Source organism: Falco cherrug, chromosome 10 (assembly GCF_023634085.1).
Source record: "Falco cherrug isolate bFalChe1 chromosome 10, bFalChe1.pri, whole genome shotgun sequence".
NCBI lineage: Eukaryota > Metazoa > Chordata > Aves > Falconiformes > Falconidae > Falco > Falco cherrug.
Window position 1 is genome coordinate 19,570,705 of NC_073706.1, and position 13,371 is coordinate 19,584,075.

The window sequence follows — 13,371 nt, forward strand, 5'->3', positions numbered from 1 at the left end:
GGAATTTTAGTGACCAGTGAGATTGAATACCCCAAACCTAGCATGCCACCCTTGCCTCATCCAAAGGCACAACCATCCCTGGGTTCATCACACCTAGTTTCGATCAGAGGATGTATGGAGAAATGGGGCTTTGTAGGTAACTGTAAGTAATGAGACATGACCATTGCTCCTGTAGATGGTCCAGACAATATTTGACACCAACATAAAACCACAAAAGAGGTCAGAAAAGCCAATTTTGTATGCTGTCTGGGAGGCCAGATAGTCAGCTCATTTATAGCTGTGTATAGTGTGGTCATCCAGAGCACGATCAATCGTCTAACAACCAAGGAATGAATGCCAGAAGGAAGGACTACACCTAGCCTGTGGAGAGATAAAGATACCAGTTCCCAGACTAAAAAGCACAGCCACTGTCCCCCGGGATGTTAAATTCCAAGTTACACTTTCACTTTGTGATGGGACCTTGTATTAACTGTAGCCTTAAGACGTTTGAAATGAACTCTAGATGTTTGAAATACAGGAAGAATCATCAGTGTGAACAAGGTTACATGACTACAACTGTGGACAAGATATTTATGAAACACTTTCATGTGCCCCAAAAAATCCTTGTTCAGATATGGGACTTGAAACTGAAAGGGAGTCACAGGTCAAAGGAGAGGTTGTGGCAAACTGCTTTCTGTTAAGGACTTATGAATAAAAAAAAACTTCTAAGGACTGCTGATGTTTCTTCCAGAGATGGATGGCACTGTCATTACAAGAAAAAAACATAGTAGTTTTTACTTTTTTCCTTTTCCATTTAAATTCGTTGATGGTGTCAACTTTTTATGTGGCTATTAATGAAGTGGAAATTGCATCAGGAATCTTTTCACCCTCTTCCCTCCATGTCTCTCTGCAGTGATGTAAAAATGGTCGATGAGAACTGCACTGAGGTGAAATGGGTCACCTTCTTGGGACTGACAGAGCACCCACAACTGAAGCTCGTCCTCTTCATGCTCTTCCTGGGCACCTACGTGCTGTCGTTGGTGGGGAACATCAGCCTGATCGCCCTGATCAGCGTCAGCCCCCGGCTTCACACCCCCATGTACTTTTTCCTTTGTAACTTGTCCTTCATAGACATTTGCTACTCCTCCACAATCAGCCCCAAAATGCTGCTGGACCTTCCAGCAAAAACCAAAGTAATTTCTTTTGTTAGCTGCCTCACGCAATTTTATTTCTATACTATTTTTGCTACAGCTGAGATTTACCTGCTGGCTGCTATGGCCTATGACCGGTATGTGGCCATCTCCAAGCCTCTGCTCTACAAGACTGTCATGTCTCCTTGCACCTGCATGAGCCTGGTCATTGGGTGCTACCTTGCAGGGACCCTGAATGCCAGCGTGCACACAAGCGCCATGCTCCGGCTGTCCTTCTGTGGTCCCCTGATCATCAACAACTTCTACTGTGACGGGCCACCGCTGTTTGTCGTCGCCTCCACCGACACACACCTCAATGTCATTTTAATGTTTGTGTTTGTGGGTTTCAACATGGCAGCCACCACCCTGCTCATCCTCACCTCCTATGCCTGCATTGTGGTGGTGGTGGGCAGGATGGGCTCTGCTGCGGGCAGGCCCAGAGCCTGCTCCACCTGTGCCTCCCACCTGACAGCTGTCATCCTCTTCTATGCATCTGCTGCTTTTAATTACATGCAACCCACTTCAGCAAGCTCCCTGGGGAGCAAGAAAATTGCATCCATCTTTTACACCATTATAGCCCCCATGCTGAACCCCATGATTTACAGCCTGAGAAACAGGGAGGTGAAGCATGCCTTTCACAGTTTCATCAGGAGGAAAGTATACTTCTGAAAAACAATCTCATGTTATCTTCCTTTTATTTCTTTCTCGGAGGAGGCTGCTGCCTCCAAAACCATTTGGCACCTCATATTTAGGGTTGAAAAATTAATTAGTCTGCTCTGAAACTGTGCCCACTAACATAGCTACATCGGTCTTGTCTCAGGCAGAAATGTCTTGCCCAGTTACTCTACCTCCCATGTAATAATGATGCCACGGTGCAAAACAAGGTAAGTCTATGAGCCAGAGGCAGTGATGATCTGGATCTTCACACAGAATCACAAGACAGTGGAAGTTTGATGGGACCTCTGGAGATGACCTAGTCCAACCACCTGCTCAAAACCAGGTCAGCCACAGAGGCTGCCAGGGAATGAGTCCACTCTGAATATCTTTAAGGATGGAAACCCCACAACTTTCTGTGTTTCCAGTGCTTGATCACCTTTGCCAGGAATAAAGCTTTTTCTTAGGTTTAAATGGAGACCCCCCTATTTCAATCTGTGTTCTTGCTAGGCACCATGAGAAGAGTTTGGTTCTGTTCCCTTTGTTCACCTTCTCCCCCTGCCCCACCCCCCCCCACCCCTAGGTATTTATATTCACTGATAAGATCCACCCTGAGTCTTCTCTTCTCTGGGCTGAACTGCCTGAGCTCACTCCTGGTATGAGATGTTCCAGTCCTTCAGTCCCCTTCACTGCTCCTGCTTCAGCGTGTCCTGGTCTCTCTTGCACTGAGAAGCTGAGACCTGGACACAGCACCCCAGGTGTGCTCTCACTTTCTTGACCTGCTGGCAATGCTTTCTTAAGGCAGTTCAGGAGGCTTTTAACCTTCTTTGCCCCGAGGGCTGGTTCATGGTCAGCCTGGTGTCCCACTTCACACCCAGGTCCTCTGCCAAGCTGCCTGCCAGCTGGTCAGCCTCCAGCCTTTACTGGTGCCTGGGGTCGCTCCTCCCTGGTGCAGGACTTTGTTGAACTCCACGAGGTCCCTCTTGACCTGTTTCTCCAGCCTTTCCAGGGCTCTCTGCAGGCAGCACAACCAGGTTGCAGTAGCTGGAGTTCCTGTCAAAATATTTGCAGCTACTTAGAGCCATCACTCTTTGGTGGTTAACCACAACTATTAGTTTCCATTTGTCATTTTTGTTAAGCAATCTGACTGCAAACCGTGTTTCCAGAATGCTTCATGCATAAGCTGAGTGAGCGTGGATTTTAATGTGCAGTACTAAACAAAGAATACCTTAAAAGCCATGATAAAACGTAAAGTTTTATTCATTCTGAACAAACTTATGCTATATATCTGAATATTTTTAGGCTGAATCATAAAATGTTGCATTAACTTCTAGTTGTTGACCACCACTAACTTCTGGGATAGTAAATATATAACTTTGTATCCTTCATCTGAATATACTTTTCTGTGTATATAAAGAACACATTAAATAAGCTGTTCAAATTAATTTTCAGAATCTTTCCTTAAAGTTTTTTTCCCTAGATTATATAAAGAGCCAGAGGCACTTTTTACATTTGCTTAGTTCAGAATGCAAAAGGGGGATCAGGTGCAAAACCTGGGGCTCTGAGCTGAAGTTAATGCTTTTTATTTCCCCCTGTGCATTGCTTTATACAGAGATATGCTGAATTTCATCAGCCACCCTATTGCTCAGCCTCTCCTTGTGCGTGACTTCCCTGAGAGCACCCCAGGGTGCAACCCCCCGTGTTGTGCTCGCTGTTTCTTGACTCTCCCCATGCTCACACAGGCTAACTCTGGGTTGCATCGAGAAGCTCACACCCCACCAGTGATCCAGGCAGGTGCTCCATCCCAAGAGGTTCTCAGAGAAATAAGGTGCTAATGTCCCCTTCCCCGGTCTAAGGTTGTGAACTCCTGCAAGCCAGGCAAGATATTGCACTGCATGAAGAGTGAATTTGTTAGGACTGATAGCATTTTTCACAACATTTAGCATTTTTAACACATTAATTTTATTTATACCCTATCAAAGTGAACAGTTTTTAAGTGGCAGAACGTTTCAGAGATGCAAGGCTGTAAGGCAGCAGCAGACAGGACAATGGTTTGACACGTGCAAGGGAGAGAGATGGAGGGCAAGTGTCAGGATGAGCCCTAGGTGGCTGCAGATCAAGCCATGCTTTTACTGATAGAGCTGGCTATGGAGGAGACCATCTCACAGACTTCAGCCCCTCAGGCAGCAGAAAGCAACTGAGAACCGCCAGCACAGTTACCACCCGTGAACTGGGGCAGTTCATGGGGGTCAGGACCCTGATGGCAATGATAGGTCATGTCGTAGTGGTCCTGATCAGCCTCACCTGGTGTCCCCACCTTGCCACATGCACACTCGCACCCTCCCATGGGCTAGGCCACTCCATTTTAGGAGGCCTTTCTTACAGCACATTGTAGGTGTGCCTGGCTATATCTGGCTCCTGGATGGACCTTGGATCTGTCGTACATATTTTTATTTGCATTTTGTCTCCACCCACATCGCCTTTTGCTTCAGACTGGACCCCCTGGATGAACCCTGAATGTGGTTCACCATCTGCCATGGCTGTGGCTGTTGATGGACCCTTTGTGATGTCCCAAGCACTTATTGCAAGGTGCTGACTAACTTCTGCCAACCAGAAGTTGTTGGCCAGGGGAAGTTGCTCCCTCAGCTGCTGGTGGTGCAATGCACACGTCTGTTACCCTTCAAACTCCAGTGGTAACATCTATAGCCAGCCCAGAGCTGGAAAGGTGTATGCCAACCCATAAACTCTCCAGCCACCAACTTCAGGGTGTGAGTAGTTGTGCCAAGCTAAACTGCTTTAGAAGTTCTCATTGCCTTTAACAAAGGGGAAAGTTTCTTTTTTCCTTAGTGTCTGTGAAGTTGTCCCCAGGGGCTTGTTAGGAAGAATGAGATAGTTTATTCTGAGTTTTCTAAGAAGGTTTCAAGATCATTAGAGGTTCCTTCATGATGCCCAGAAGGGCTTGTTAAGCTGATGACCTTTGAGCGGCTGGCCCCCACATGAGTTCCTTCTTTTGGGAAGGGGAGAAGTGTAATTTGTGATGGAAATAGTTTTAATGACTTAGCTGATGCCTGAGTTCTGGCCTGCTGAGAGGCTTCCAGTGGGTCATGTTATGGCTGTTGCCTCCACCCACAGCTAGACAAGGCCTCTTATTTAGTCTTGTTAAGGGTTAAGAAATCTGTTCAGGTTTGGCTCTGGCTATGCTTCCTCTTTCCTGGCTTACTCTGCGCTGAATATCTTTGCATTTATCTTTGCATTTACCCGCTAAAGGCTTCATCTATCCCAGTCTAAAATGTTCCTCATCTTTCCTGGGTTAAAACCCAAGGACTTGTGTCTGAGTTACAGAAAGAAAACCCTTCTCTGATATTCGTGTCTGATTATGCCCTACTCAAATCAGAAAACAAAATAACCTACTGTCATCTGTCCACGTGACAAAATAAAACTGAAGGATCTTGGCCCATGAGGACCCAGAGCCGGACTGAAATGCAGCAGGAATTGAGAGGGGCAGAAATCAGTTACGGAGGAAGCGAAGCTGGTTATGGGAACTGGGTTGAGAAAATGTTCACAGCGCAAGGGGATAAATATTAGTTGCAAACAACTGCACCCTTGATTGGAGAAGGTGGCAGTTTTGTTTGCTAACCAACACAACAGATGCTGAAAAATCATCAGGTCTAAAGAGAACTCACAGTAGCAGCTCATGTTTGCAGCATGACTTAAATGTTCGTACGCCCTGAAGTTAATTTCGAAACCTTCAGAAACAAAACACATTTTAATCTTTATATAAAATATTTTTTCTCACAGTTCTTTAACTATTTTTTTTCTTTTTTCTTCTTTTTTTTTCTTTCTTGTCATGATATCGGCATTTACCACTTCTATTTTAAATGAATTGCTAGAGTGACACAAGCTGAAGTTGCGATGTCTTTATTTAGCCTCTAGGTTTTAGGCCAAACCCCAGCTATTTGATATAGAAATAGATATAGATAGAAAATTGATATAGAAATAGAAAGCTATTTGTATGCAAGATGTTTTTCTTTAGGTGCCGTTGACTTTAGCGCATTTATGATTTCGTTTCAGTCGTCATAAAAATAAGTCTAGGACAATTGCAGGTAGAGAAGTAAGCACATTTGATTATTGTTTCAACTCACAGAACTAATGCAATACTACCAATCCCTGAAAAGCCTTTAAACAGCCAGGGATTCGAGCCTATTCACGGCCCTTCTCAGGGCATGCTTCATGTCCTGGTTCCTGAGGCTGTAGATGAGGGGGTTCAGCACCGGGGCTACGATGGTGTAAAACACTGCAACCACTTTGTCCCTGTCCTGCGGAGGCCTGGACTTGGGGTTCATGTACATGCAGATTGCTGTCCCATAGAATATGGTTACCATCAGGAGGTGGGAGCCGCAGGTGGAGAAGGCCTTGGATTGCACACGTGCAGATTGGCTCTTCCAGATGGCGGAAAGGATACGGGCCTAGAAGGTGATGATCAGAAGAAAGGGGATGAAGGTGACGGGGATACTGAAGATGAAGATGACCAGCTCCATGAGGGCTGTGTCGGCGCAGGCCAAGGGCAGCACTGCTGGCACTTCGCATAAGTAATGGTTCAAGACATCAGGTCTGCAGAAGGGCAGCTGCAAGGCCAGGCTGTTGATGACCATGGAGCTCAGCAGGCCACTGGTCCAGGAAGCCATGACCATGTGAATGCAACCCTGCCTGTTCATGGCAGTGGTGTAGAGCAAGGAGTGACATATTGCCATGTATTGATCGTAGGCATGACCTCGAGCAGCACACACTCTGTCATGCCAAAAGCCAGAGAGAAATACATCTGAGCAGCACAGCCAGAGAAGGAGATGGTCCTCTTCTTGGTCAAGAAGCTCACCAGCATCTAGGGGACATTGCTGGAGATGTAGCAGGTATCTAAGAAGGACAGCTTGGCAAGGAAAAAGTACATGGGTGACTGCAACTGGCAATCAGCTCTGATCACTGTAACGATTGTGATGTTCCCAACAACTGTGAACAGATAAAAATCCAGGAACACTATGAAAAGAACACTCTGTGTCCTTGGCTGGGAGGAAAGGCCTTAAAAGATTAATTCTGTCACTACACTTTGGTTTTCCCTGGCCATTATTACTCCAGTGGTTTAACTGTCAAGATAAGAAATAGTAACAAAGTCAACTCAAATCTGTTGCAATATAAGTGTTTCCAGACCTTACATTTCTCTCTGAGTGGGACAGAAACTGCTGTAGAAAACAATGTGCTAGACACAACATACCATCCATTTGATATTATCTGTTACAGTGACCACCAGAGAAATGAGAAAACACTGAGAAAGTTTTCTTATGGTATATTTATCTGAACCACTGGTCATGTTGGTTGTGTCTTATTATACAGATTTAACAGAAGAATGACTAACTTATACACATGTTAATGCCCAGCAGAGTTACTATCCTCTTCTGAAAATCAAAATTCAATGTTAGATCAAAAGATTATGTGTTAAAATCCCAGTTCTTGATATCCTTTCTTAACACGGGAAGAAACACAAAACAGACTTCTGGAGTGAAACAATCCTTCAGACATTCTCGTTATGACACAGATCTACTCTTTTGGACAAATATGCACAGACCTGTATCCTTTTCCTGCAACAAAGCCAAAATTCAGCATGCAGACCACATCTAACAAATTAAATATGTCCAACACCTTAATGTTTACCTAGGATCTTACGGCATTCTCATCACTGCAGCTCCTAACATTCATATTCTGTTTTTATACTGATTGTCTAAGACGTTTTAACGCTTTACTATGACATAAAGTTTCTGAGTAGTATATGGTCACAGTTGCTGGATCCTGAGTCTTTGTGAAGTGAGAGCAGCAGAATGCCTATACTGATAATGCTGTGGAAGACACTAATAAATGTCACTTGATATGCTGTAGGGTATCTGAGACATCTGAAGGCAGCCGTCACATTTGACACAGGGATGTTAGAGATCCTGTGCTCCTCTGGCATGAAAACTGGACAAATGACAGGTCACACCACGGTGTCTCAAGTGGTACCAGACTGCTACAGCTGAACAAATTTGGATGCCTAGCTGATACGGTCAATGGACTTTAAAGGGCAATTCAGATGACCAGCTAGTAGGTGATAACTTTAGCTATCTCGACTTCTCAGCTGTTCCTGAGAACCTGAGTAGCCTTCTGGACTTAACCTTGACACCTGATTTATTCCTCACTCATGACAGAAATTTAGATGTGTAACTTACATATAAATTTTTAGATGTAGATGCCAAAATCTGATGTCTCGACCTGACATTGAATCCTGTCCTGTGTTTTTAAGACCAAGCAGGCTCTCACAACCTGAATTAGCAACTACACCACGGGTCCTCAAACTATGGCCCGCAGGCTGGATATGGCCCCACAGGGTCCTCAATCCAGCCCCTGGTATTTACAGAACACCCCCCGCCCACCCCCCCCACCCCCCCCCCCCACCGGGGGTCGCGGAGGGGAAACCAAGCAGCCGCAGATGACTGCCTGCCACTTCATCCACATGCCAGCCCCTGGTTAAAAAGTTTGAGGACCCCTGAACTACACTGTCAAAGGAAAATGAAGCTTCTCACCAAAACAGGAACTCTTCTGGAAGGGAGCTTAAGAAATAATCCTAAAAAGCTCACTTCAAGGAGACAGTTTGCCTCAGCCCAAGATCAGGTGGGTGAGATGGCTGAGCTGTCACTCCAGCAATACAGCCAGAGGACTCCACTGCAGCCCAGGGAGCCCTGGCTGCTCAGCACCTCTCTCCGAGTCAGCAAAGGCAGGTGCATCCCTCCTGACCTGAAAGAAAGGATTAAGGTGCTGAAGTATCAGCACCTCTTGCCATTTTAGGTACACTGTGGTATCCAAGACATCTCCATGGGACAAGCACATAGGACAAAAGAGCCGCAGGAGACTTGTATCAACTAGCTTTTTACTGGCACATGTGCTATGTGGCAATCAGCTCACATATAAACACCTAAATTTTGGTGAGATGGGTCTGATTCCTGACGTTTAATGAGATTAATCTAATCCTGATTCAAGACATGAACTCTCTAGACTAGGTGGACTTTATCTGTTATGACATCAGCTATAAGAACTATAAGAATAACATTATTTCTTAAGATGGATGTAGAACTTGAAAGACATCTTTCCCTCATTTAAGTTTATATATGCACAACCATTTTAAAGCCTGTGCCAACATAAACAGCTGCATTCAACTTCTGATCCTGTTCAGGCATTTATAATTTACATAACTACACTGTGTAGGCAAAGAACAATTACATTTTGCCTTCAGTAAACCAGTTGTGGTAATGTTTTTGATGAATATCATACCAAATTTAAAAACATCCTTCAGGATCTGAAAACTGTAAGCCTCTGGGAGCGAGAAGGGAAATTTACTCTAGCAATAGCATAAATAAGTAGAGTGGGATTTTCTATAGGATTCAGTTTCCTAAATACTTTGGAGTATCTGAGACCCAGTGGCTCATAAGAAATTCCATGGACTTGAGATCTATGCTTCTATGTGCTTCTAGATCCCTTACCTATTGCTGAAAATCCTCTCCTTGTATTATTATTGATGTTAGCAGCACAAGCTCTGAACTTTACACCTCTTGATTTCAAAAAAATTTTAAGGATAAGAGTCGTTTAGATTTTATAGGTGAGAAAATGTAGAGAAAAATAAAGTAAATACTTTGCTCGAGGTTGAAAAAGGTTGCTTAGAGAAACCATTATCTTATCATGGCATTTCTGTCAGCAGGGACAAATATACCTTAGACCTATGTGAATTCTCATATAGACCAAAATACCTTGAAATCATCCTGACACATCTCTATTCAAGAATTGTAAAATTAAAGAATTTTTTCTGTACCTGAATATGTCACATCTGCAAGGAGGTTGAAACTCATCCAGTAACGAGAATACTAATAGCAGAATACACGAAAGAAAATTGCAGGCACCCTCCCCAGTCACAAGAAACGTTATATATTTGTAGGCAAGAAATAAATGTGGAGTGGCTTGGTCCTTCACAAAGCTATTACTCAAAGTGATAGCAAAGTAGTGGAAGAATTGAAATAACATTTCAAAATTTCCCATCTGAGACACCATAATTAATTGTAAATGCCAAAGGGAAGTGGTCCCAGAGGTAACACTGCAATTACCACTTGTAAGCACGAGCCCAGGCTCTGGGCCTCTTCTCTGTTCAAGACTTGGTGAACTGTTCATTGTACTTCAAATCTTAAGAGACCAAATATTTTAATAAATGTATGGAGTTTTTAGAAGCTTGTCTAAACGTGGAATTCCATCCAATTATTCCTGTTTTCAGCCAAATTACTTCTGTAAGGGTGAAACACACCAATGCTCCAATTTCAGTCTGCAGACATCAGGAAACGCAGAATTTAATACATCTTGTAAGCTGAAATCCTCCCCAGATGTCCAAAAAGTAGTTTTCTAGGTCTATGTTACTAACTTCCTGTAGAGTTAACAGAGGAAAAAGCCGTTTTCAGAGCACAAGGGAAATAACGCTTCCTCCATATTCAGCTCAGAGGAATCAGCATTTCTAGAGAGTGATTGATGTCCTGGTTTGGAATGAGGATAAACACCTGTATTTGGTCAAATGACTTGCCAAGGGCCAGTGGGATGGGAAAACAGTGGTGGAATGCACAGTCCAGATAGTTTCCCCCAACTCCAGGTATCCATCTCTTTCCCAGCTGCCTCGACCCACAACGGACACCCCACGAAGTCAGAAGAGCTTCTGAGGGAACTGAGCAGGATTCAGTGGATATGGCTGGGTTTGGAGGTGGTGTTTTTTAGCTTCTGCTCTTTGAACTGCACACATTTGGGCTCAGTGACTGGGTTTGTTTCATGACACATTTTTGATGGGGCGTCAGTGCTGGATGAGGCATGCCAAAGGTTCAGTCAGACTTTTGGAGGCCTGAGGGGAAGTAAAACCTCTCCTCGGACCTGCTTCCATTAGAAATACAAGCACTTTCAGCCAGGATAAAGAGGTGCTCTCACCTTTGAGGAGAGGTCATCAGCTGTAACCCCCTCCTGGAGCTAGGTGATCATCCATTCTGGTTTTTTTCTTGTACCAAATAGCCTATAACACTAGAAAGAGGGAGCTCTGTCAGACAGCTGTGATTTTCTTTGCCAGAGCTGGAAAAATGTTAACGGGGAATGATCATAATATACTCATCCTGTTTCTGATACTCTTTCTCTGAACATCTATTTTTGGCTGCAGTCAGAAATCAATACCCCTGGCCTGACTCGTCTCTCACTGCAGAATTATTCTCATATTCTTAGAAGCGGGGCTGCCCTGTTGGCACAGCGGGGTGGGAGTTGCAGGCAGCAGCACCAAGTGGCCAGCTCAAACTGGCAGAAAAATGTTGGCAAGTTCTGTTTGGTGATCTTTTTTTATACTGCTGCTTCAGGAGACTCTCTAGTCTTCCCTTGCAGTTGCTCACTCACAACCCTACTAATACAGTCTTCTCTGACAGGCTTTTTTGCACTAGGATGCTGGGAGGGGAAACTGAATTGCTGGAATGAATTCCCCTCTAACTGTAATAAAGCTGTCCCTGTGAATGAATACAATATGAGGGAGTTCAAATAAAGTGAAAAAAATACTCTGTATCTATGAAATCCCCAAACTAATCAGCACCTGCGCATTTGCAATTCACATTTGCCACTGAAAATCCAACTTCACCTCTTTGCGTATCTGGCTAATCTCATAAAACCAGTGAGGGATGAAAACAAACCATTTTTCACGTACCTATTCCTAAAGATAAAGGACCTCTGAAATTCTTGATGTGCTTTCAGAAGAATGTCATATGCCTACTGCTATTGAACCTCAACTGAAACCTCGACAAAGACATCGACTTTTACTGCTTGATATAACCATATGGATTGGTTGTAGATGGTTTATATGCCTCCTGAGCCACTCCAGTAATCACTGCCATAATTAATTTCCCATATGAATACCTTGTATTCTTACAAAGTGTACGGTAGCCAAAATGTGGAACCAGTGTGCAAGAACACGGTTAAATTGTGAATATTCATCTGTTTTCTCTCTTCTTTATATTTGCCATGGAGAAGGTATTTCTTAAGAAAAAAAGAGGTTTTTTCCTTTAAGCAAAATTCAAATACATTATTAATGTGTGGCTTTTCGTAGCTTGCAATGCAACCAGGGCAGATTTTCCTGTCTTTGGTATGGTGCTGTCAGATAGGAAAATGTGCAACGCAAGAAGTTGTGAATGATTTTCATTTTTCTCCTTTAAAATTACTATCCCACTGTGAAACTTGGGTTGGGCTATAGTTCTGGCTTTAAAATTGTCAAGACTTCAGGGATCAAACTGAAAATAACATGCAGTGTTTCAGTGCCATTCACTCTTCCCTTTCCTCTGTATTTTTTTTTTTTTAATTCTGTAGACTCCACCCAGAAGCTGCCAGGGCCCTGAGGACATTAATAGACCTTAATGGCCCTGACGAGTCTCATCTGGACCACTCCACCCAGGAGCCCCATTTAAGCTCAGCCTTGGGCCCTCTATACTTTCTCAGCTACACTGTAGGTGTCTGGCTGCAGCTGTATCTTTGCCCCCTGGATGTATCCTGGATCAAGAGTGCAGCTTTGTTTCCAGCCCCATTCCTGGCCCGTCCTTTTGCTCCTGGTGGTAGGCTGTGGTTGTACCCTGCACCTTGCTCCTTGCTTGCTGGGGCTGTTAAAGGACCCTGTTGCCAGCCTTTGGCTCTGCCTGCCGTGTTCAGCCCCTGTAGGTCTGTGCCCCAAGCGTGAGGCACTGCCTGCCCTGGTGTCCCCCTTGGTTTCTTCCTCCCTGTCCCTTAGGGACCAGCTGGCCCTTGCAGCTCCAGGACAGTAGCCATGCGGACACATTGCAGGAATGTGCCTCTACTTCTAAACTTCCTTGGACTCAGAAAGTAAACAGTACTCAGTCTGTCTAACCCAGGTATGAAATATAATATCTTCAATATTAAATTCCATTTTCTTCACAAAACTTCATGGTTTGGGGGCTAGACTCGGATGTTCTGCTCCATCTCTCCTTGAAGCTATTTTTCCTCTGTTTGCAACCCATCACAGACAGTAAACGTGGCTAGGAGCTCTCATTCCACTAGGTGTGTGCATTTGCTGCTGTCTCTGCATGGCCATGTGAGTAGATTTTTGTTCAGTTTGGCTCAGCTGACGTATGGTGAAATAATTGTGTTGCTTATACCTGGTAGGTAGTTGCATCTCTTCCCCAAAAGAATTTCTAAGCTCTAAAACCCGGTTGCTGGCAGAAGTAGTCATAAATACATAGCTCATCACTGCGAATATGATTTAGTAAGAGGATGGGATCAGCTGTGGTGGTCAAGCACAGACAAACAAACTGGCCAGCAGCCTGCTCAGAGGCCACCAGGCCCTTCCAGAACCTTCCTTTTCTCGTTGTCCGCTTCATGCTCTTCCCTCATCAGCTGTGACACCTGTTTCTCCACCATTGCCTCCTCCCGAATAAATGACCCACCCTGATCACTTCCCCACGTTCAC

At 44.4% G+C, this 13,371-nt stretch overlaps 2 protein-coding genes across 2 annotated transcripts; one reads left to right on the forward strand and one right to left on the reverse strand.

The window, feature by feature from the left end:
* Nucleotides 1-902: 902 nt before the first annotated feature.
* On the forward strand, nt 903-1,838 carry LOC102049062 (olfactory receptor 1052-like). Its single transcript, XM_027804077.2, has one exon. The coding sequence runs from the start codon at nt 903-905 to the stop codon at nt 1,836-1,838; it is 936 nt and encodes a 311-aa protein (XP_027659878.2).
* Nucleotides 1,839-6,001: 4,163 nt separating this feature from the next.
* On the reverse strand, nt 6,002-6,942 carry LOC102050276 (olfactory receptor 2D3-like). The gene is given in 2 exon segments (XM_027804159.2): nt 6,002-6,588; nt 6,591-6,942. Coding segments are annotated over 2 exon segments (939 nt in total).
* Between the last annotated feature and the right edge of the window lie 6,429 nt (nt 6,943-13,371).